This window comes from Bos taurus, chromosome 17 (genome assembly GCF_002263795.3).
Source record: "Bos taurus isolate L1 Dominette 01449 registration number 42190680 breed Hereford chromosome 17, ARS-UCD2.0, whole genome shotgun sequence".
NCBI classification, from domain to species: Eukaryota; Metazoa; Chordata; class Mammalia; order Artiodactyla; family Bovidae; genus Bos; species Bos taurus.
The window spans coordinates 43445739-43471602 of record NC_037344.1 but is presented as its reverse complement, the minus strand read 5'-3'; the positions used below and the strand labels follow the sequence as shown (position 1 = coordinate 43471602).

The 25864-nt window shown below is 37.9% G+C and overlaps 1 protein-coding gene across 1 annotated transcript in view; it reads right to left on the bottom strand.

Annotated features, from left to right (window-relative positions):
• ASIC5 (acid sensing ion channel subunit family member 5) overlaps positions 1-25864 on the bottom strand; it is a 54651-nt gene that overhangs the window by 20226 nt on the left and 8561 nt on the right. The window contains exons 3-8 of the mRNA XM_010813840.4: positions 15147-15384; positions 14398-14523; positions 11434-11583; positions 8375-8522; positions 5658-5714; positions 3444-3612 (exon numbers count right to left, since the gene is read on the bottom strand). Of these exons, the coding sequence (XP_010812142.2) occupies positions 3444-3612; positions 5658-5714; positions 8375-8522; positions 11434-11583; positions 14398-14523; positions 15147-15384 (888 nt within the window). The remainder of the gene's footprint in view (positions 1-3443; positions 3613-5657; positions 5715-8374; positions 8523-11433; positions 11584-14397; positions 14524-15146; positions 15385-25864) is intronic.

Here is a 25864-nt window from a genome sequence, read left to right as displayed (position 1 = left end):
AGGGCACGCATGCAGCATGGCAGGGGTTTATCTTTTATGCACAGAAGTATCTCTAGTTTCTAGAGCACTCTGGAACACTGACACACAAAAGGCATTCATTTCCAATTTGTGAAATGGACAAATAAGGGAACAAATCAAAGAAGAAAACAATGAATGAATAAATTTATAAATATTTAACCTCTCTGTCTTTTAAACTGGGGTAAAAATCAACTACCTGATGGTTTTCATATGCAACAATAGTTTCATTAAAAAAGATCCTATTATGTAATACAATATGTAAATGGGAAAAGATTTTGGAAAAGAAGAGATATATGTATATGTGTAACTGGAACAGCTGTACATCTGAAACTAACACAACATTATTAATCAGCTATAATTCAGTATAAAATAAAAAGTAAAAAAGAATAGATTTTATTAGCAATGATTCCTGGAATTATGTGGTATCTTTAATATCTGAGAGGCATGGTTGTAAATCACTCACTTTATTGTTTACCATTTAGAAATCAATATTCCCAAATAGAATTAATTCAAAATATATCATTAATATGTTTACTTAATTTCTATTGGTTTAACCCTGGGTAACAGGGGAATGTACTGTGTTTAAGTAGCTAAGCAAGGGGTATCATAATATTTGCAAATAATAAAACAGCAGCCAAAGTGAAGGAAATAATAAAGTTGTTTTGGAAGTTGAGAAATTTTAGCAATATTGCAATCTTTTTGTGATCCAAATTTGCATGTAAACTGATAATACTGTTTAATTTCCCAAGCACAAAACTTAGAGCCATTTTCCAGAATTATCTATTTGTGTTTTGGGGAGAAGATAAATTCAACCCCTATAAAAATATCACAAGGTTTACTCAGCTCCTCCAAAGTGAGTGACTTGCTGGTAATTTGGGTCTTGTAGAATCTACATTTCATGGTGATAGGAAAAATTTTCAGAATTTAGATCCAAGAATATTTATGTCAAGAGGTACAATTATAAAATAAAATCTGGATTTTAATGAGGGTAAGAAGATCAAAGAAAAAATAGAGTGTTTATTGCATTTATAAAACACTAAAAAATGCTTCCACATGCTTAAGTTTTAGTGCTGGATTAATTAAGGGGAATACTTTTTTTTATAAACCAAATCATTTTATACAAATTTCACTTGAAAATTCGTTCAATTAAACACACAAAAAATTACTTTGCTAATGAAATTGGCCTAAATTCAGCCGCAATTCACTTCCGTAGGGCCTGCTTCAATCAGGCTAATCTTCTAACCTCCTTCTTGATGGGACCCAGCAACTGCCACTTGGGGCTTCAGACTGGTCATAGTCTGGGGCTGGTTTGTGCCACTGCCATCACACTTCATGATTAAATTAAGAGTGCTTTAAGTCCTACTGATGCTAAGCTTTTATATCTGCTTTCCTAATGAACTGTATGGTCTTTCCTGGTGGCTCAGTGGTAAAGAATCCACCTGCCAATTCAGGAGATGCAGGTTCGATCCCTGGGTCGGGAAGATCCCCTGGAGAAGGAAATGGCAACTCACTCCAGTTTTCTTGCCTGGAAAATCCCATAAACAAAGGAGGCTGGTGGGCTACAGTTCATGGGGTGGCGAAAGAATGAGACACCACTTAGCAACTAAACAACAAACTCTTCATGTTTTCTGATTAACCACTCTTCGATTTTTGATCTCTGTGCACAAAGCAAATTTTTAATTATATGTGTGATTTCTAACCCCTGGCTCTGTCTAGGATTTGGACAGACCTGAGTCCAGCTGTGTTTGTTTAGCCACTCACCTTAGCCCTCCCGGCACTGGCCTCTGCTAGTCACAAGCCTGCAAGGTCCCCATGTGTCAGTTATAGGATGAGGTTAATGGGTAGCTACTTACAATAATATAAATTTTAGGAGAAAAAACAACAATGTTCTCTAGAGTCATTTTGTATAACAATGAGTTTCTTTTCTGACTTCACCAATATGTCTCTAAAATAAAGTCTATATCCTCTGCATGATAAACAGTGAGCCCAGGAGATTTTTTTCTAGCCAAAAAATCACATGAACTGCTCTTCTCAGGCACAGCTAAGTATAATAGGGATAATATTATAAATACACCAGTTTTCCATATTAAAATGAAATAGAGGCATCTATACTAGAGACAGAAGTGCTAACAAAGATATAGCTGCAAATTTTCTAGCTTTCTATCTTTTTATCCAAGTTTTTAAAGTGCTACCCTATCAACCCCGTCTTAAGGAAAAGACTTTTTCTTCCTGATTTGAAAGATAATTTTATTGTCTAGGAATTTATACTGGGAGAATGCTTTTTTGTTTGTTTCATTAAAATACATACCAGCTTAAAACCTGAAATATGCTTTCAAAGTCAGATACTTGGCTGTGCAAAAGTAAATCCATTTTTAATTAGTTAATATATTTTATTATAAGAGACTTAAGTACAAACACCAAATGTACTATATTGCTATTTTAGGTCCTCAGCTTAAAAATATGAATAAAATACAAAGATAAATGTTATGATGCTGCCTGATTTTTAAAATATTTTTTAGGAAGTTTGATTTGTTATTTCTGATAGGAGAGTGATATAGCAGGAGATCTAATATAATCTGTAGTTCATCAAAATTGTAGTGATGTATCTATGTGGAAAATATACAGAGACCAGAGTTATAGGTTTGGGGCATAAATTCCCTGTGTGCCACTAAGGACCTTCACAGGACAGTTCACTTGAAATGCAGTAACTTCATTCCTCTCCTCTGTAAAATGAGAATAGTTTGTATTCCCTTTAATTAATACAGTTATTAGTATACCCAAACTTTATAATATGTGGTTGTACTTAGCTGCTCAGTCGTATCTGACTCTTTATGACCCCATGGACTGTAGCCCGCCAGGCTCCTCTGTCCATGGGTATTCTCCAAGCAAGAATACTGGAGTGAGTAGCTGTTCCCTTCTCCAGGGAATCTTCCCAGCCCAGGAATCGAACCCAGGTCTCCTGCATTGCATGTGGATTCTTTACCATCTGAGCTACCAGGGAAGCCCAAGAATACTGGACTGGGTAGCCTATCGCTTCTCCAGGGGAACTTCCCGACCTAGGAATTGAATTGGGGTCTCCTGCATTGCAGGTGGATTCTTTACCAGCTGAGCTCCCAGGGAAGCCCTTATAATGTACAGGTAAGGGATTTTCATGTTTTTAGTCATGTTAGCATTATTTCCCAGTTGGGCCAAAAATGTAAGATTATAAGCAAATTACTCAGTCCTTATTTCACTTTTCACTCAATTAAGTTAAAAGATGGAAAGACAAGCTCTTTTCTACCTTTAAAATTCTAGGCTTTCATTGATGATTCACTGCTGTCAGCCCTTGCTTTCTGTGATTGATCAGAATTTTATTCCTGGAGTCTTTGAAAGTAAAGAAAATATGTATGTTAATTAGAAATAATGTACAAAGCTGAAACAAATACCTGATATATTGCTGGCTTTGATTCAACTTCTTGGAAAGATATTTCAAAGCTTTTTGGCTTGGAAAAGTAGAATAAGAAATGAATGCAGGGTATTCTGTTTCTTCACAAGGTACAGGGCAGCTGGAATTGTGTGTTCCCACTGTACACAATCCCTTAATTTCAATGTGGTCTGAAATGAAAATTAGGATAGGATATTTGGAGAAAAAGATTATTTCACAGTGGGGAGGACAGAGCTTTTAAAAATTTTATCATTTCACTTTCGCTGTGCAAGAATACTGGGGTGGATTGCCATTTCCTTCTGAAGGGGATATTTCTGACCCAGGGAATGAATCCACATCTCCTGCTTGAAGGTGGATTCTATACAGTCAGAGCCTTTAGGGAAACTCCTATGTTTAAAACAGTGGTTAACAAGCTCAATCACTGCTTCTTTAAGAAGTGGTATTTATATTCTGTTTACAGTTTAGTATAAATACAGCAAAGAAGACAATCATAGGGTTTAACCTTGGATTCATGGTGTCACTGGATTCATATCTTTGTTAGAAGTAAGAATTTCTTACCAGAAAGTCTCAGGGCTTGTTTTCACAAGAAATTAGACATTTGGATAAAAGATGGAAAGTTTTTGTGACCTTACGTCACCTTGAGAGGAACTTAGAAACATCATCTTGAAAGTGAGTGACACGGGTTTAAACGAAATGTACTCTTGGGCTTGTCTCAATAAAGATGGTGTGCATCGTGCTGTGGGCTGCTGAGGTCCTCGGGTCTGGGGATGCCGTGACTTTCTCACTCAGTTCCCTGTCCTCTGGCTTCTCCTCAGCAACCACACCACCCATGTGAGTGTGTCGGGAAGGGAGTGGTGTTTGCCCACAGGCACTTTTGGACCAGTGCCGGGGCCCATCTCACTGTTCTTTGCTTTCAGCAAATGTTCCAGTTCTTGTTTTCCTTGTGGTTTTGTTAGTGAAACTCTTTCCTGTGAATCCTTTGTTCACCAAGACCTTGAATAAGGACCAACTTTGGGCTTGTTTTCTGGATTCTCCTATTGACACTCCTCTGAGCATGACTTTTGTAGGCATCCCCTGGTTCTGAAAGATGACTGGCAATAACCTCCATGTTTTCCCTACACACACACACACGCACACACATATACATGCACAGACACATACATGCACACACACACACACACACACACACACATGCACTCCTCTGATCCCATTTTCCCATAAAACTCCCCCAAGAAGTAACTACATGCATAATGTTTCCCCAAACTTTACATTCATCCTTTTTCAGGGATAGGAAATGACAAGAAATTTGACAATGTAACTTTAACTCCTCACTTAGTAATGTGACTTCTGCATATTCAGCTTGTAAAGCTGTTTAAAAATATCAGATCATTTGTACCCATGCCCATTCCATGAAATATTTTACAGCCATTAAAAGGAGTCTCTGAAATCTTGTCCTGCTGTCCTGGAGATATTTCTGCAACAGGTTAGATAAGCAAGTTTCATAGAAGGGTATATAGTATGATTCCATTTTAATAAAATAACCAATGACTTAAAATCATAAATAGAAAACTATATTTGTGGAGAAAATTATGGTAGAATGTGCTGGAGTGTTAACATTGGTTGAGAGTTAAGGTGAGAGATACATAAGTGAAAAATGCTGTTTAAGAGGAAGCTGTCCCCAGTATGTGTGCCATGTACGTTGTGATTCCATTTATGTAAAAACTATCCATACACACTTCTGTATAAGTTACATATAGTGAAATGAATGAGGAAAAGAATGGTCACCTAAATTGTGACAGTAATTTTCAAAGTGATGTTACTGCTATTGATTTTCAAGTGATTCTTTCCTATTCTGTAATGTTTGAACTAATCACAACAAGCGTGATTTATGTATGTAAGAAGAAAACCCAACAAAGCTACTTTCATTATAAAAATGTTTACAGTTGAAAAAAATTAGAAGTAAAAACCACAGCTCTCTTACTGTCACTTTGATAGTGCGTATCTTTGATTCAGATGTATTTTGAAATAAGAAAGGCTTTTCATTGTGTTTTACTGTGTAAGCTATTGTTATTAAATTTAAGAACATTGAAAACCTACCTCTTATAGTCTCTTTTTTTCATTTCTGAACTATCTATAGTATGATTTAAAGTCTTGTATGATTCTGAGCAACTTTCATATAAATCTTGAAAATAAAGAAATAAATTAAGCCACTTACCAAGTACAGGAGACACACAGTTGTAAAACTTTTGTAGGTCACACTCTATCCCATTACCTTAAAAATAAAAAGGGTAAATATAGAGACTTTACATTTTGTGAAATGAGTGAAATAATGACAAAAACACTATCATTTTGCAAAAGCTAGGATGAAAATACAATACCCAATGAAAATGCACTCTGGGAGGAAGAAAATAATGTTTTTGTTTCCTCCATGTTTCTTTCCATTTGTCCATGTCACTTAAAATCTTAAGACCCTGATGCTAGAAAAGATTGAAGGCAGGAGGAGAAGGGGATGACAGAGAATGAGATGGTTGGATGGCATCACTGACTTTATGGACATGAGTTTGAGCAAGTTCCAGGAGTTGGTGAAGGGCAGGGAAGCCTGGTGTGCTGCAGTCCATGGGGTTACAAAGAGCTGGACGTGACTGAGAGACTGAACTGAACTGAAAGTAGGAATAATAATTTTCAACAGTTCATATCTTTGGAATTTAAACTTGCTTTTACATTTATCATCTCATTTTTTTTCTACAGTAATTGTAAGATGTGCAAACCACTGTTTTACAAATGAAGAAACCAAGTTTCAGAAAGTGGCTTGGCTAAGCAGTTAGGGGGCTTAGACTTATCTCTTCACCTTCTGTCCAGCTCCCTGTATCCATTGTTTTAAATATACATAAACCCACGCACCTGGTGGGGCTGCCTGTCTAGTGGTAGGATGGGGCAGGGAAGTAGCACTCTGTGGAGCACCTGCTGTGAACCTTGGGAAAGAATCAATCTCAATCAGAACTGGGTTTCATCCCAGGCTGATTCTAAAACTTCAGTCTTTTCACTTTAATGCAGCACTTGTCTCTTGCTATAACCCATGCATCTCTGGGGTAAGCTCAATGTTTATTCAATGGTCCTGAAAACAAACAACAGAGAGCATCACTTACAGTCTGTGGAGAAGTTCAGCTGACAAGGGGGAAGTGTGCTTTGTGAAGAAGTGAAAATAAAAAAGAAAAGTCTACCTTGAACACTGAGTCTATAAGAAGTCTCTCTTACCACACTGTGGCTTACTTCTTGAATGATATTTCTCTCATTACCAAAGTGGCTTAGGCAAGCCACTTTCTGAAACTTGGTTTCTTCATTTGTAAAATGGTGATTTGCACATCTTACAATCACCGTAGAAAAAAATGAGATGATAAATGTAAAAGTGAGTTTAAACTCTCAGGTGGCTCAGTGGTAAAGAGTCTGCCTGCAATGCAGGAGATGCAGGTTCAATCCCTGGATGGGGAAGATCCCCTGGAGGAAGGCACAGCAACCCACTCCAGTATTCTTGCCTGGAGAATCTCATGGACAGAGGACCCTGGCAGGCTACAGTCCACAGGCTTGCAAAGAGTCAGACACGACTGAAGCGACGGGACATATACACATCAAGAACGATGAAATTTTGGAAATGACCCACATCTGAAAGGCTGATTTTTAGAACTGCCTCTACAATTTGCTAGTGGGAGTTCTTCAGCTAGTTCATTTAATGTGTATAAATCTCATTGCTCATCTGTAAGCAGACTTAGAGGGATAACTAAGGATCAAATCGAATAAGCTATGTTTCTGCAAGCACCCCAAAGTTTGTGCACATGTCATGCTTTGTGTTTTATGTTTCATTTTGCCTAGTGTCTGATTCTTATTAGTTATTTCATCTTTGTTTTGTTTTGTCAGAAATGATACATTTTAAAACTGTAACATTATTTTTCATATATCAATTTAGACCCTTTCCTATAACTTTGGAATTTCCTGTAATTAGGAATGAGAATTAGAGCCCAGAATTAGCAGTTTTATAGAATGCCAGTTTTGGAGGAGCCACAAGACCAAAAATTAAAATTCTGGAAAGAAGGAAGTGATGATTCTCAAAATTTCTGAGAAGCCGTTTGCCGAGTTGCAACCCCTGTTATAGGGGCAGTATTAGCATGTTCCTGTGTGAGTGTGTGTGTGGTGTGTGTGAGTGTTTGTGTGTGTGTGTGTGTGTGTGTGTGTGTGTGGTGTGTGATGGGCCATCTCATGGGGAACTGGTAAACTTGTAGGACTAGACTGGTTCACCGCTTAAATCACTCTACACTTCTTCATAAATACACTGGAGAATAGGGTGAAGGAAATTTGAATAGAAATATCTGGCTGTTACATGGAGTGAGTTCTGTGTCAAGCAGTTTTGAGACCACCTGCATCCTCACTTCCCCTGTTATAACTTGTCAGGCCATGCAGGTTGGATACATCCTGCTGCTCCTTACTTTCCAGGAGCTGCAGAACTGAAGTGCGAGGCCAGCTCCATCCACCCTGCTCCAATGCCCTGTCCAGGGCTCGGCTCCGACATCCGTGGCTCTGAAAGCATTCAGACTGGGTGCAAAGGGAGACTACAGAGTCTTTCTAACAACAACAAAAAGGTCTCAACAAGGAAATATTCAGCATTGGTAAGAAGATCTACTGTTTCTTTCAAACGGAGAAAAATCTTGATGAGCAGCTTAAGAGCACCCAATTGAAAATGTTGAAATCAGATTTGGGGACCGGCTCAGACAACACAAGGCTCTTTTCTTTTCCAGATATCCCTGCTAGGAGGTTTATTTGTCAGGTGGATGGTTTTCCAGCATAGTATTACTTAAGAATGTGAAACAGCTTTCTGATACATTTATTTCCATGTTTCAGATTAAGTAAAGAGTTACAGAACAGGACACAGCCTTTATTTACCAGGAAGAAGGAAAGGCAGACATCCGCACTGCTTCTTGATGTGCCAAGCTTTGCATTCCTGCAAGCAGCCCGAGGTGCTATAGGTCCTGAAGTTCTGCAGTTTCATGTGGGGATTGCATTCTCCCCAAGGGTATTCCTGATGGACTGTCTTAAGACAAAATAAACACCCGGGTCAGGAGATCTGTCTGACTCAATATATCCCTTTCCTTTTCTCTCAAGCCTTTGATATTCTTTAGTTGACTACATTTGTCCACTATGCCTACTCTATTAACCTGAAAACCCCTGAAGTTAAGTCTACTGTTTGCCCTTTAGTATCCACCCTAAATGCTCTGTGTTGTTCAGTTGTTCAGTCGGGTCTGACTCTTTGTGACCCCATGAAGTGCAGCATGACAAGCTTCCCTGTCCTTCACCATCTCCTGGAGTCTGCTCAAACTCATGTCAGTTGAGTCAGTGATGCCTGTACCTGTAGTGATTCAATAAAATCAAAGTGCTCTAAAACTGAACTCCTACAAGGAAAAAAAAATTTATTGATATATTTTAGCATATTCATCAACCCACTCACAAAATGGCAACCAAAATTATACACACAAAAAGATCCTTTAAAACAGAATCAAAACATGAGACTAGACTTATGGTTGCCAAGGTTGGGAGAAAATGGGCTGAGAGTTTGGGATTAGCAGATGCAAACTAGTATATATATAGAATGGATACACAACAAGGTCCCACTGTATAACACAGAACTATATTCAATATCCCATGGTATATCATAATGGAAAAGAATGTAAAAATAATGTATATATATATAGATAGATAGATATGTATAACTGAATCACTTTACTGTACAGAAGAAATTAGCACAACATTGTAAATCAAATAAACTTCAATTAAGAAAAGATCCTTTGGTGGTGGTTTAGCCCCACCAAAGATCCTTTCAGATCAGATCAGATCAGTCGCTCAGTCCTGTCCGACTCTTTGCGACCCCATGAATCGTAGCAGGCCAGGCCTCCCTGTCCATCACCAACTCCCTGAGTTCACTCAGACTCACGTCCATCAAGTCAGTGATGCCATCCAGCCATCTCATCCTCTGTCGTCCCCTTCTCCTCTTGCCCCCAATCCCTCCCAGCATCAGAGTCTTTTCCAATGAGTCAACTCTTCGCATGAGGTGGCCAAAGGACTGGAGTTTCAGCTTTAGCATCATTCCTTCCCAAGAAATCCCAGGGCTGATCTCCTTCAGAATGGACTGGTTGGATCTCCTTGCAGTCCAAGGGACTCTCAAGAGTCTTCTCCAACACCACAGTTCAAAAGCATCAATTCTTCGGCACTCAGCCTTCTTCACAGTCCAACTCTCACATCCATACATGACCACAGGAAAAACCATAGCCTTGACTAGACGAAACTTTGTTGGCAAAGTAATGTTTCTGCTTTTGAATATGCTATCTAGGTTGGTCATAACTTTCCTTCCAAGGAGCAACTGTCTTTTAATTTCATGGCTGCAGTCACCATCTGCAGTGATTTTGGAGCCCAGAAAAATAAAGTCTGACACTGTTTCCACTATTTCCCCATTTATTTCCCATGAAGTGATGGGACCAGATGCCATGATCTTCGTTTTCTGAATGTTGAGCTTTAAGCCCACTTTTTCACTCTCCTCTTTCACTTTCATCAAGAGGCTTTTGAGTTCCTTTTCACTTTCTGCCATAAGGGTGGTGTCATCTGCATATCTGAGGTTATTGATACTTCTCCTGGCAATCTTGATTCCAGCTTGTGTTTCTTCCAGTCCAGCGTTTCTCGTGATATACTCTGCATATAAGTTAAACAAACAGGGTGACAATATACAGCCTTGACAAACTCCTTTTCCTATTTGGAACCAGTGTGTTGTTCCATGTCCAGTTCTAACTGTTGCTTCCTGACCTGCATACAAATTTCTCAAGAGGCATGTCAGGTGGTCTGGTATTCCCATATCTTTCAGAATTTTCCACAGTTGATTGTGACCCACAGAGTCAAAGGCTTTGGCATAGTCAATAAAGCAGAAATAGATGCTTTTCTGGAACTCTCTTGCTTTTTCCATGATCCAGCAGATGTTGGCAATTTGATCTCTGGTTCCTCTGCCTTTTCTAAAACCAGCTTGAACATCAGGAAGTTCATGGTTCACATATTGCTGAAGCCTGGCCAGGCAATATGGTAATGTTTTCTTTATATTATTTCACTTAAACCTCAAAGTAACTGTGATTTGGCCACCTGATGCGAAGAGCCGACTCATTGGAAAAGACCCTGCTGCTGGAAAAGATTGAGGGCAGAAGAAGATGGTTGGATGGTGTTAGAGGCTGAGATGGTTTGATGGCATCACCAACTCAATGGACATGAGTTTGAGCAAACTCTGGGAGACGGTGAAGGACAGCCTGGAATGCTGCAGTCTGTGGGGTCACAAAGAGTCAGACACAGCTGAGTGACTGAACAACAACAGAGTAACTGTGAAAGGAAACACTAGCCCTTGGCCCTCAGTGTGCAGAGAGGAGATGGAAATTCAGGAAGTTAACCCAGAAAATTACAGAGCAAGGGGCTGGAAAGTGGAAACCTGTTAGACACTGGGATTCTAAGACCTGCTCTGCCCATTGACTTTTTCCTTCCTAGAAAGTCCTGTTGAGAAAAAGTACAGTTCAGCCACATGGGCTTCCTTTTTAATGTCCATTTTCAACCCAAATAAAATTCAAAGTTGACTTGGGTTTGCTGGGCTTCCCAGCCCTCACTTAAACTGTATCTGTGAATTTGCTGTTTTTGAGGCTCCCAGTAATGGAAAAGTATCTGAACTGAAACTGTTGAATTTCTGGCGATGTTTGAAATGCAGGAGAGAAAAGAGTTTCTAATGAAATGTGTTGTTACGTATTTATGGGATCATTACCCCACTGAGGGACACAGCCTCTATTTATCAGGAAGAAGGAAAGGCAGACACCGGCACTGCTTCTTGATGTGCCAAGCTTTGCATTCCTCTGATTAGCTGGGGGTCAGAGATCCCTCAGACTCTGAATTTTGTGATTATATGTATGTCTTTATTTGATATTTACCTTCACCTGGCGGATGGTCACCCGTGTATGCATTCCCACTGGTGAGGACAAGCCCAAACCATCAAACTGCGGCACCTTCATGGGTGAATGGATAACAAAGGTGATCCCAGCGTCAACAAAGCCAAGGGTTGGGTCATCAGTAAATTCCTCCTGAAACAAACAAGTATTTCTTCCCAGATTACAAATTGATGTCAATTATGCACAAGATGAGTTCGTGCAGAATTTTGTGCAGAGTTCAAGACTGATTTTTATCATCTCATGATAGCATTTGAATAACTTAAAAATCAAATACTTCATGTCAATATGAGAGCTCCTTTTATATAAAAACTGTGAAAATTAAACACCTAAAGACCTACTTTTCACGGTTAAACTGCACATCAAGGCCTTGGCCGTTTTCTCCAGGCCACCTCTTGCCTGAGGCAATTTGAATAGAATATATGGAACGTATGGTATCCTGACTGTCAGCCACCTGGTTCCCCTGGCCCTCTCCTCACCTGCCTCTTTAGTTTCTTTCTTTTTGGCTGTTCTCTTTACTTATTTGTCTCAGAAAATCCTTTGGCCCTCTGCTTCTCTTTGTAATTAAAATATTCGGCCTGACTTAAAATTCGTTTATTTTCTCCTAAAAGTGAAGACTTATACTACTTCTTTAGCACTAGTGCTTTTCTCCTGTAAATCTTATGTTGGATAAAGAATTTTTTACAAGAAAACAAATATATATATATATATATATATATATATATATATGTAATTGCTCATTACATAAAAGCATACATTTCAGGAACTCAAGCTTTGCTTTATTGGTTAGGTTTCTTGGTTGGTTTTCATATATCATCATAAAACCAAATTTCTGATTTATTGTTTCTCTTTTTTTTCCTAAGAAGCCAGTAGTTCTTCATGATCAGGATCAGAAAGGGCTTTTGGAGGCATGCTGTTAAAAGATGCTTACTCCTTGGAAGGAAAGTTATGACCAACCTAGACAGCACATTCAAAAGCAGAGACATTACTTTGCCAACAAAGGTTCGTCTAGTCAAGGCTATGGTTTTTCCTGTGGTCATGTATGGATGTGAGAGTTGGACTGTGAAGAAAGCTGAGCACCGAAGAATTGATGCTTTTGAACTGTGGTGTTGGAGAAGACTCTTGAGAGTCCCTTGGACTGCAAGGAGATCCAACCAGTCCATTCTGAAGGAGATCAGCCCTGGATTTCTTGGGAAGGAATGATGCTAAAGCTGAAACTCCAGTCCTTTGGCCACCTCATGCGAAGAGTTGACTCATTGGAAAAGACTCTGATGCTGGGAGGGATTGGGGACAAGAGGAGAAGGGGACGACAGAGGATGAGATGGCTGGATGGCATCACTGACTTGATGGACATGAGTCTGAGTGAACTCAGGGAGTTGGTGATGGACAGGGAGGCCTGGTGTGCTGTGATTCATGGGGTTGCAGAGAGTCGGACACGACTGAGCGACTGAACTGTGTTTATTCCTGTAACTCTGAGGCAGGAAGAGCACACTCCCAAGGAGGCATCACAGTGAGCCTGTTTCACCAACCCACAGCAGCGAGCACAGCTGAAAGGAACCCCACCAGTGCAGACATGAGCACCAGATGCAGTTCGACTTCCAAAAGGCAGGACCCAAAGCAGCCGGTTTGTCACAGGGGCAAAAGAAATTTAAGATCAAACTTCTGGTGACTTTATTAGTTATAATTTCAAGCTATAAGGAGAAGGGGTGGCCTTGATGAGGGACTAGGATGATTTTTCTTGTGAACAGGTTAACTGCACATATAACTGCACATATAACAACAATAAACTTGTGTTTGATACTCAGGACCCTGTTTCTCCTAGCCCCACTGTAACTCTCTAAGGAACACTTAACTGCTAGTCTGGAGAAATATCTCAGCTCTATTTACTTATTGAACTTTGCACTGAATTTGCAGATTTTAATTGCACCCTAAAAACACTGGGGGAAATTCTAGCTTGTAGAAGTTATTATATAATATTTGAAGTGAACATATGGCTTATATTTAAATAACTTGAAAATCAATGAACTAGATATACAATCCTGGCTGTGTGTATCGCAATGTGCAGTGTTGTGGACTCTTGAATGGAATACAGGGGAAACTATGAAGTGTGGCTTAGCAGAAATTCCTGGAAAGTAATCAATTGCCTTGTTCATTTGGATTGTGGAGTAGTGTGGTGAAATTCAGGCATGCTACTTTTATTTCTCATCTCTACCATTAATTGTGTGATTCTGAATACTTCATTCAATAGCATTTCAAATCTTGACTTACCAAATCATAACAATGGAATACTTCTAAGTGTGTAACACTACAAATGCTTGTGCAAGATAGAGGGTGAGGATCAGCCTTGGGTGAGAGTTACACCAGGTAGTCTTGAAGGAACACCTCTGAATTTCTAAGGAGCCTGGACAGCTGCCACCTAGGTCTAAACACTTAGAATCTACTTACACCAATTACAGATTTAAAAAACTGGCTTAGGCAAAGCCCACTGATACAATATTTTTGCAAAGCAATATTTTTCATCACTTTATCAGACTATAGATTTCTATGGTTTGTCAAATATCTCTGTATGGCTTCTTTCTAAAACATATTGCCTATTTTCATGAAAATCTAAACATCATCTGAACATTAAAAATACATAGGTCTTCTTAAATTACTATACACATTGAGATTTAGAAATCTTTAGTTTCCTTGTTTTGTGACATGAACATTTCCAGCGTCATAAAAATGACAGTAAGTAATACAGCTAAAAAAGTCCAGGTTATTCCTCTAAACTGTACCTTTTCAATCTCCAAGTCTGTATTTTCATCATGGGAGTCTTGACTAAATTAATTAAACAAACAAACAAACAAAAAAGACATGTGGGAACGATTTAACAGGGCACAGCGTCCTGAAACTCCTGTGCATTCTTCTTTACCTTAAACCTTGGTGAAGTTTAAAGAAATTCAATACCTGATTGACATTGAAGAGCAAGTGTAAGCCTCTTCCAGAAACACTCACTTTTTCCTTCGCTTGGATATTTTCACCATGATTAAAGGTAAAACAGTTTCCATATTCAGTGAAGACATGTGCAAAATCCTCCAATATGAAAATAAACCAAAGAAAACACAATCAGGTGAGTATTTTGGTCCTTTCAAGGTTTAAATGCCTATAACTTTCTTTTCTTAATCATACTGCTGAGTGAGAAGGCAAAAACAGCAGGAAGAATAGAAATCTGGTGATTTTAGTCTGTATTCCAAAAACAGTTTTCATTTTTTTGTAAAATGCACCTGTCAATTTGTATCTGATTATCTAGTTGAGACATTTTCATATACAGTTGACCCTTGAAAAACAGGGATTTGAACTTCATAGACACATTGTTTTAAAATAAATACCCACCACAGTACAGCTCAACCTATGGTTGGTAGAATCCTCAGCTGGGACTTGGACCCACAGATAGGGGTTTCCCTTTAAGGACAATCCTGCAAGAAATATCACCAAATATTTCTGTCCTCTATCTTTCCCTATATAACTGTATGAAAAAGGAGGCATGTCCCATGTGTATTCACACCTCCTGATTCCATAAGGCTGAGCTAAGGACATGTGATCTTGGAGCAAATTTAAACTGATTCCGCATGGGAGTAAACTTTACCTCAATGCAAAATAATACGAAGAAGTAGCTTGTTATATTGATGAAATTTGAAGAAATATTGCAACATTACCTCTGGGCCACATGGCTTTCCAAAAAATTCACATTCTAACAATGTGCTGCTGTTGAGATAAAAACCATTTTCCTTGACAAATTCTGTAATGCTGAAGTTTCGCTCACTTGCGAGGAAATCAATAGCCTCTTTAGAGCCAGTAGAATTGGTACTGATTTCCTGAAGATGAAGGACTTTGGATACAATATTCCATAAGAAAAAAATTATGCCAAATGTGGCTGCAGCTCCTGCTTGGAACCTATTTGTGGGAATAAAGGCACTATTTAGAATAATAAACACTTGTTGTTATCTCAAAGATGGTATCTGAACTCTATCATCTTCTCCTCCTATCTCCTATATTTTCCCTTATTTGTAATACATTCAAGCAAAATTGGATTACTAAGAGGTCTTTGTCACCTGCTGCAATCTACCTTGAATTTCTACATATAGTTTCATTTACCTAGAATACCTTCCAGACCTTGCTCTGGATACATCCAAATGGATCTTCACCCAACACAGAGAGGTATTAGGAATTGTTAACACTATAGGAATCAGATTTCCAGGGTTCACATCCAAGCCCTGCTGTGCTCTATGCTGAATCTGTGTGGCTGCCTCAACTGCATTGCTAAACCTCTCCCTCTTGTCTGCATCTGGTTACAACCTGCAGTTCATTGCAGAGTGGAGTTGTGGTTGTTCTGTACATTGTGTATGTGGATCTGCAACCCCAGCTTGTCTGCACTGGGCAGATCCCCCAGCCCTGTCCAGTCTCCTCAGACAGCTTCTGCTCCTGGGTCAAGCACGGGTGCAATCTGAAAAAGATGCCAACTCCTCCTGCAGGTCACCGGCACCACCAGGATCAGAGATGAAACACGCATTCCCTGCTCATGTTTCTTTCCTTCATTTCAAATTTATCTCCCTTTCTAGTCACGGATCCTGTTGACTTTAGATCCAACACCAGAAACAGAGGCAACAGACCTGCAAAGACTGCTTACCCAGCCCCTATGTTTCAGTGGGCTGAATCCCTATAGTAAACCCCTGGTTTTCTGCCATTCACAGTGGTTCTGCTTCTTGGATGGAGCCCTGATTGTCACAGCCATCTAAGGCTATGATAGTGCACTTTTTCATCTCACTGTCGCACAGCTTCCTCACTTATGAAACTGGTATTTGTTAATACAACAATGATGAAGGTTAATATATTGATATATTTTAATAACACGTCAAACAATCATTTAGATGATTGAACTACTTTTCCTAACATATTTAGAAGAGTGTAAGGTAAATATTTATTAAATAAATGCCTCATTATTGGCAAAGCAACTTGCTGGCAATCAAAGCAGAAGTAATGTGTTTGCCCTAATAAGTGCCTTGTAATTCTTTTATTTTGCTGGACAATTTCTGCTTTGCATTCTGTATGGTTCTTTATTTTCATACCTTAACTTCTTTCAAAATGTGATTTTCATATTTTGGATATTATATTATATTATTACACAATCTGAAATGGAACAAACTTTCTTTCCTCAAATCGGATGCCAAACAGCATGGAATAAAATACATAGCCAGTTGGTAAAGAATCTGCCTGCAATGTGGGAGACCTGGGTTTGATCCCTTGGTTGGGAAGATCCCCTGGAGAAGGGAACTACTCCCCACTCCAGTATTCTGGCCTGGAGAATTCCATGAACTGTATAATCCATGGGGTCACAAAGAGTGACTTTCATGTCATTCTTGGTGAGCATACAGGACCACGCGATGCATGGTTTGTGTGTGACTTTGCTTCTATGTCACAAAATCTATATTTTATTTTCACTTTCCTTTTGTATTATCTGTACTGTAATTTTTCATTCTCAGGGCAGTCACATTAAACCCTTTCTCAATCAAGGTGGGATATACACAAAACCAAAAATGGGAAAAAAAAAAAAAGACAACCAAACCAACAGCATATCCTTTTAGAGATGCAAAACAGCTTTTTTGGACCAGTTTTTAATAGAATACCTTATGTAACTAGCTCTAAGCCTTGCAAGACCTAGGTCCCAGAACCCTATAAATATTCTCTTTGACCTCCTTTTTCTTCAGAGACACTATTAAGCCTCCAGCCTTGTGGTATTTTATCTAACTAGAATATATTTAACAACCTTGATTTTCTTGGGCAAAAGTGTTTTTAGTGATCTTTTGAGGAGTTAAAAACCTACACTAGTAACAGATTTTGTGAAGAAGAAGTGTTTGCTTTAAATGGAGGGATGAACCTTTGGCTGGCTTCAGGTTTCTAACTCTGACTGACAGGGGACCAAGGGTCTGCTCCAAAGCCCTGCGACCTTGGAATCCTACACCACTTCATACAATGTTCACTGCATTCTTTTCATGATGATTATGCAGAGAAATGAAGAAATTATTACAGGTGTAGGAGGTCTGAGCACAATATATTAAAAGGTTAAAGAGGAGAGCATTTTAGAACATTATTTTAGAACTATTTTTTATACTATTAATAGTTAGATCATAGAGTAATTTAGGTGGATGAATTAAACTTAGTGAATAAAGTCCAACATTATTTGGAACAAAGGAAGTGATAAATCTTGTGAGACATTTTTGTTTAGCATAAAATCTAAGTGTTTTGCTCCAAGTTTATTTTCAACTTTAATTCAAGCTCCAAAACTCTTCCAAATATAATTTGTCAGAAACCTTGTTTAGTGATAGCTTGTCTTACTCTTTCATTTCCTATACTGATAAGTCTAGTAAAACAAAACAATAAAAATACATCAATATGTTTAAACAGTTTAATAACTGATAACCAATTACTAAACCCGTCTTTCTTAGGTGTGTTAATACCTCTAAGTACATTTCCCCAAATTATATGACCCAAATGAGTAAGCTTCATTTCAAGTCCACATTGATGCCTCACTCAGTCCTTTGTTGAGCTCCATCAAAATAGATCCAAGTGTATGTGTGTTAGAATCAGTTTCCAGATCCTCTGCTCTAACTCAGCATTTAAAAAGAAACACCCACAAGGATTCTTCTCCAATTTATGAAAGAGTTCTTACCTGTCAATCATTACAAATCTTAGCATATAATGCACCTGGTGTATAGCAATCTCAAGGCCCGTAACAAAGGCAAACACTGGTGGAAGACTCCTCTAAGAATTAATCAAAGCTCCTTAAACTTTGTCTTGTCCTGTTATGCACATATTTCTGGCTAGGGTGAAGCTTGGCATTAAACATAGGATATTTTAGCCCCTACTGGATCCTCTGAATTGAGAAAAGTTGAAGTAATATGATAAAATTTGTCATTTCATTTTTATTTTGTGAGTTATTAAAAAATAGGGTTTTAAAATTTTTATTGGAGTATAGTTGCTTTATAACATTTTGTTAATTTCTACTGTACACAAAAGCAAATTACCTGTATGTATATATATACTCCTTCTTTTTTGGATTTCCTGCACATTATTTTAAATGAAACTGGGTTGTTGTGTGCAAAGTCCAGATTATTGCAATATTAGAAAATGTGAAGTGTAGTGAAGTGAAGACGGTCAGTCATGTCTGACTCTTTGCGATCCCATGGACTGTAGCCTACCAGGCTCCTCCATCCATAGGATTTTCCAGGCAAGAGTACTGGAGTGGGGTGCCATTTCCTTCTCCAATTAAAAAATGTACACAGGTTAAAATTTACATGATTTTTATCAATGAAGTAATTAAATATTTATAAAATCATATTTATTCTTAATAGTCAATCCTTACCATATTTTATCTCATAATATTTATTTTTGATCTCCTAAAACTAAGACATTATGTTATTTAAAGCTATGGTTAAAATTTTAGCTGCCAATTTAAAATTTGCAACTGAAATACATAGTTTTTCAAACTTCCTTTATATGGAACATGAGGGAAAATGTTTGAAGACCACTGGCTGTGAGAACAGGGGAGTTCGCAACCTAAGTTCTTTTCCTGATCCATCAGTCATTTGCTAAAGAGTGTTGGTGAGATACTGGTGAACTGACATTCAAAGTATCTATTTGTAAAATCAGACTTTGAGAGTTGAAAATGTCTCTAACCACGACAGTATTGATGATGTATTACTTGCTACCTAAGAAAGAGTAATTTTCTTATAATTCATAATTTTCCTCTTCTACAATTTTAGTTTCTACACTATTGAATCTCATTTTTCATCTGGATATTAACTATATCTAACTGCAGGGTACACTATCAGTTTTTTCTTAATGCCACCATCCAACACCAGAGTTTAAATCATTGACCTGAGATTTGGATTATGCAAAATAAACTTTTTGTTTAGTATTTTATTTTATTTTTTAATTTAAATTTATTTATTTTAATTACTTTACAATATTGTATTGGTTTTGCCATACATCAACATGAATCGGCCACGGGTGTACACGTGTTCCCCATCCTGAACCCCCCTCCCACCTCCCTCCCTGTACTAAAAACATGAAAGTACTTAAATTATAGGGTATTAAATATTTTCCTTGAGATCATTCTTTTTTTAATCCATGCATTTCCCGATCAGCACTGCTTGAGTTGCAAATGTAAGTTTAGGTACGCTGTGTGTTTTTCCATTCATACCAGAGTGTTGTCTAACACCATGTGACTTTTTTCTTTCATGGTTATTTCGTGTGTGCTGTGTAATATCTATATATTAGTTAATATGCCAAATTTCTTCCTATTATTGACTACTTATTTCACTCTGTTGTAGTTGATAAACATACTCTGAATGATTGCAAATCTTCTAAATGTATTGAAGCTTGTTTTATGGTCTTGCTACAACTTGCCCTAGAAAGTGTTGCATGCACACATGAGAAGAGTGTGTAATCTGCTGTTATATAGAGTGATCTATAGGTATTATGGGCCTAAGTATTACACATTTGCATTTTATTTTATTTATTTATTTATTTTTTTTTTCTACAAACTCCATAAGACTATTCTATACGTCAGTGTCTCTTTTGCTGTCTCGCACACAGGGTTATCGTCACCATCCCTCTAAATTCCATATATATGCGTTAGTATACTGTATTGGTGTTTTTCCTTCTGGCTTACTTCACTCTGTATAATAGGCTCCAGTTTCATCCACCTCATTAGAACTGATTCAAATGTATTCTTTTTAATGGCTGAGTAATACTCCATTGTATATATGTACCACAGCTTTCCTATCCATTCATCTGCTGATGGACATCTAGGTTGCTTCCATGTCCTGGCTATTATAAACAGTGCTGCGATGAACATTGGGGTACACGTGTCTCTTTCCCTTCTGGTTTCCTCAGTGTGTATGCCCAGCAGTGGGATTGCTGGGTCATAAGGCAGTTCTATTTCCAGTTTTTTAAGGAATCTCCACACTGTTCTCCATAGTGGCTGTACTAGTTTGCATTCCCACCAACAGTGTAAGAGGGTTCCCTTTTCTCCACACGCTCTCCAGCATTTATTATTTGTAGACATTTGGATTGCAGCCATTCTGACTGGTGTGAAATGGTACCTCATAGTGGTTTTGATTTGCATTTCTCTGATACTGAGTGATGTTGAGCATCTTTTCATGTGTTTGTTAGCCATCTGTATGTCTTCTTTGGAGAAATGTCTATTTAGATCTTTGGCCCATTTTTTGATTGGGTCATTTATTTTTCTGGAGTTGAGCTATAGGAGTTGCTTGTATATTTTTGAAATTAGTTGTTTGTCGGGTGCTTCATTTGCTATTATTTTCTCCCATTCTGAAGGCTGTCTTTTCACCTTGCTAATAGTTTCCTTTGATGTGCAGAAGCTTTTAAGTTTAATTAGGTCCCATTTGTTTATTTTTGCTTTTATTTCCAATATTCTGGGAGGTGGGTCATAGAGGATCCTGCTGTGATGTATGTCGGAGAGTGTTTTGCCTATGTTCTCCTCTAGGAGTTTTATAGTTTCTGGTCTTACGTTGAGATCTTTAATCCATTTTGAGTTTATTTTTGTATATGGTGTTAGAAAGTGTTCTAGTTTCATTCTTTTACAAGTGGTTGACCAGATTTCCCAGCACCACTTGTTAAAGAGATTGTCTTTCCTCCATTGTATATTCTTGCCTCCTTTGTCAAAGATAAGGTGTCCGTATGTGCGTGGATTTATCTCTGGGCTTTCTATTTTGTTCCATTGATCTATATTTCTGTCTTTGTGCCAGTAGCATACTGTCTTGATGACTATGGCTTTTCAGTAGAGCCTGAAGTCAGGTAGGTTGATTCCTCCAGTTCCATTCTTCTTTCTCAAGATCGCTTTGGCTATTCGAGGTTTTTTGTATTTCCATACAAATTGTGAAATTATTTGTTCTAGCTCTGTGAAGAATACCGTTGGTAGCTTGATAGGGATTGCATTGAATCTATAAATTACTTTGGGTAGTATACTCATTTTCACTATATTGATTCTTCCAATCCATGAACATGGTATATTTCTCCATCTATTAGTGTCCTCTTTGGTTTCTTTCACCAGTGTTTTATAGTTTTCTATATATAGGTCTTTGGTTTCTTTAGGTAGATATATTCCTAAGTATTTTATTCTTTCCGTTGCAATGGTGAATGGAATTGTTTCCTTAATTTCTCTTTCTGTTTTCTCATTATTAGTGTATAGGAATGCAAGGGATTTCTGTGTGTTGATTTTATATTCTGCAACTTTACTATAGTCATTGAGTAGTTCTAGTAATTTTCTAGTGGAGTCTTTAGGGTTTTCTATGTAGAGGATCATGTCATCTGCAAATAGTGAGAGTTTCACTTCTTCTTTTCCAGTTTGGATTCCTTTTATTTCTTTTTCTGCTCTGATTGCTGTGGCCCAAACTTCCAAACTATGTTGAATAGTAATGGTGAAAGTGGGCACCCTTGTCTTGTTCCTGACTTTAGAGGAAATGCTTTCAATTTTTCACCATTGAGGATAATGTTTGCTGTGGGTTTGTCATATATAGCTTTTATTATGTCAAGGTATGTTCCTTCTATTCCTGCTTTCTGGAGAGTTTTTATCATAAATGGGTGCTGAATTTTGTCAAAGACTTTCTCTGCATCTATTGAGATAATCATATGGTTTTTATTTTTCAATTTGTTAATGTGGTGTATAACATTGATTGATTTACGGATATTGAAGAATCCTTGCATCCCTGGGATAAAGCCCACTTGGTCATGGTGTATGATCTTTTTAATGTGTTGTTGGATTCTGATTGCTAGAATTTTGTTTAGGATTTTTGCATCTATGTTCATCAGTGATATTGGCCTGTAGTTTTCTTTTTTTGTGGGATCTTTGTCAGGTTTTGGTATTAGGGTGATGGTGGCCTCATAGAATGAGTTTGGAAGTTTACCTTCCTCTGCAATTTTCTGGAAGAGTTTGAGCAGGATAGGTGTTAGCTCTTCTCTAAATTTTTGGTAGAATTCAGCTGTGAAGCCGTCTGGACCTGGGCTTTTGTTTGCTGGAAGATTTTTGATTACAGTTTCAATTTCCGTGCTTGTCATGGATCTGTTAAGGTTTTCTATTTCTTCCTGGTCGAGTTTTGGAAAGTTGTACTTTTCTAAGAATTTGTCCATTTCTTCCTCCTTGTCCATTTTATTGGCATATAATTGTTGATAATAGTCTCTTATGATCCTTTGTATTTCTGTGTTGTCTGTTGTGATCTCTCCATTTTCGTTTCTAATTTTATTGATTTGATTTTTCTCCCTTTGTTTCTTGATGAGTCTGGCTAATGGTTTGTCAATTTTATTTATCCTTTCAAACAACCAGCTTTTGGCTTTGTTGATTTTGCTATGGTCTCTTTTGTTTCTTTTGCATTTATTTCTGCCCTAATTTTTAAGATTTCTTTCCTTCTACTAACCCTGGGGTTCTTCATTTCTTCCTTTTCTAGTTGCTTCAGGTGTAGAGTTAGGTTATTTATTTGACTTTTTTCTTGTTTCTTGAGGTATGCCTGTATTGCTATGAACTTTCCCCTTAGGACTGCTTTTACTGTGTCCCACAGGTTTTGGGTTGTTGTGTTTTCATTTTCATTCGTTTCTATGCAAATTTTGATTTCTTTTTTGATTTCTTCTGTGATTTGTTGGTTATTCAGCAGCGTGTTGTTCAGCCTCCATATGTTGGAATTTTTAATAGTTTTTCTCCTGTAATTGAGATCTAATCTGACTGCATTATGGTCAGAAAAGATGCTTGGAATGATTTCTATGTTTTTGAATTTACCAAGGCTAGCTTTATGGCCCAGGATGTGATCTATCCTGGAGAAGGTTCCATGTGCACTTGAGAAAAAGGTGAAATTCATTGTTTTGGGATGAAATGTCCTATAGATATCAATTAGGTATAACTGGTCTATTGTATCGTTTAAAGTTTGTGTTTCCTTGTTAATTTTCTGTTTAGTTGATCTATCCATAGGTGTGAGTGGGGTATTAAAGTCTCCCACTATTATTGTGTTATTGTTAATTTCTCCTTTCATACTTGTTAGCATTTGTCTTACATACTGCGGTGCTCCTGTGTTGGGTGCATATACATTTATAACTGTTATATCTTCTTCTTGGATTGATCCTTTGATCATTATGTAGTGACCTTCTTTGTCTCTTTTCACAGCCTTTGTTTTAAAGTCTATTTTATCTGATATGAGTATTGCTACTCCTGCTTTCTTTTGGTCCCTATTTGCATGGAAAATCTTTTTACAGCCCTTCACTTTCAGTCTGTATGTGTCCCCTGTTTTGAGGTGGGTCTCTTGTAGACAACATATGTAGGGGTCTTGTTTTTGTATCCATTCAGCCAGTCTTTGTCTTTTGGTTGGGGCATTCAACCCATTTATGTTTAAGGTAATTACTGATAAGTATGATCCCATTGCCATTTAGTTTATTGTTTTGGGTTCGAATTTATACACGATTTTTGTGTTTCCTGTCTAGAGAATATCCTTTAGTATTTGTTGGAGAGCTGGTTTGGTGGTGCAGAATTCTCTCAGCTTTTGCTTGTCTGAGAAGCTTTTGATTTCTCCTTCATACTTGAATGAAATCCTTGCTGGGTACAATAATCTGGGCTGTAGGTTATTTTCTTTCATCATTTTAAGTATGTCTTGCCATTCCCTCCTGGCTTGAAGAGTTTCTATTGAAAGATCAGCTGTTATCCTTATGGGAATTCCCTTGTGTGTTATTTGTTGTTTTTCCCTTGCTGCTTTTAATATTTGTTCTTTGTGTTTGATCTTTGTTAATTTGATTAATATGTGTCTTGGGGTGTTTCGCCTTGGGTTTATCCTGTTTGGGATTCTCTGGGTTTCTTGGACTTGGGTGATTATTTCCTTCCCCAGTTTAGGGAAGTTTTCAACTATTATCTCCTCAAGTATTTTCTCATGGTCTTTCTTTTTGTCTTCTTCTTCTGGAACCCCTATGATTCGAATGTTGTAGCGTTTAATACTGTCCTGGAGGTCTCTGAGATTGTCCTCATTTCTTTTAATTCGTTTTTCTTTTATCCTCTCTGATTCATTTATTTCTACCATTCTATCTTCTAATTCACTAATCCTATCTTCTGCCTCTGTTATTCTACTATTTGTTGCCTCCAGAGTGTTTTTAATTTCATTTATTGCATTATTCATTATATATTGACTCTTTTTTATTTCTTCTAGGTCCTTGTTAAAACTTCCTTGCATCTTCTCAATCCTTGTCTCCACGCTATTTATCTGTGATTCCATTTTAATTTCAAGATTTTGGATCAATTTCACTATCATTATTCGGAATTCTTTATCAGGTAGATTCCCTATCTCTTCCTCTTTTGTTTGGTTTGGTGGGCATTTATCCTGTTCCTTTATCTGCTGGGTATTCCTCTGTCTCTTCATCTTGTTTAAATTGCTGAGTTTGGGGTGTCCTTTCTGTATTCTGGCAGTTTGTGGAATTCTCTTTATTGTGGCTTTTCCTCACTGTGTGTGGGTTTGTACAGGTGGCTTGTCAAGGTTTCCTGGTTAGGGAAGCTTGTGTTGGTGTTCTGATGGGTGGAGCTGTATTTCTTCTCTTTGTTCAGTCGCGCTCCTTCGGAAGAGTTGGATTGCTTTTCTGGGTGCCTGATGTCCTCTGCCGGCATTCAGAAGTTGTTTTGTGGAATTTACTCGACGTTTAAATGCTCTTTTGATGAATTTGTGGGGGAGAAAGTGTTCTCCCCATCCTACTCCTCCGCCATCTTGGCTCCTCCCCACAGTGAAATTGTTTAACCAAATTTCACTCTGCCAGAGTCCATCCCCAACCAGGGTCCTTCCTTCAGCACAGTGTTGTGTGGGTCCATAGATTGAGTTTTTGGTTGAGAAACAAAGAAAAGCTTTGATCAGAGAATGGAGAGGCCGCAGCTGCAGCTCTAGTGTCCAAGCTCTCGCGCACAAAACGCAATCAGGGCTGCCTTATAGGGATCTGGTGGGAGCACAATCAGGGCTGCCTTATAGGGATCTCCACATTTGCATTTTAAAACAAGCAAGAGAAGAAATAAGAATAAACACACATTTATAATGTCTTTTAAAATTGCAAAAGTATATTTACACGTGCTTTTAGTTTTTCATATGGATTTGAAAACTCTCTGAGTTCACTTGCTTTAAGTCTGAACAACTTTTTAGTATTTCTTGTATGATGGGTCTGCTAGAATGAATTCTCTCTGAATGTTTTTATTTTATCTTCATTTTAAAGATACATTTTTGTGCAAACTTGGGGAGTTTTGACACATTATATTAAAAAGAAATTTTTCCACTGTATTTTCTCTCCTCTTCTGCTACTCTCATTTTACATATATTTTTATGCTTTTTAGTATCCCCCATTTCTC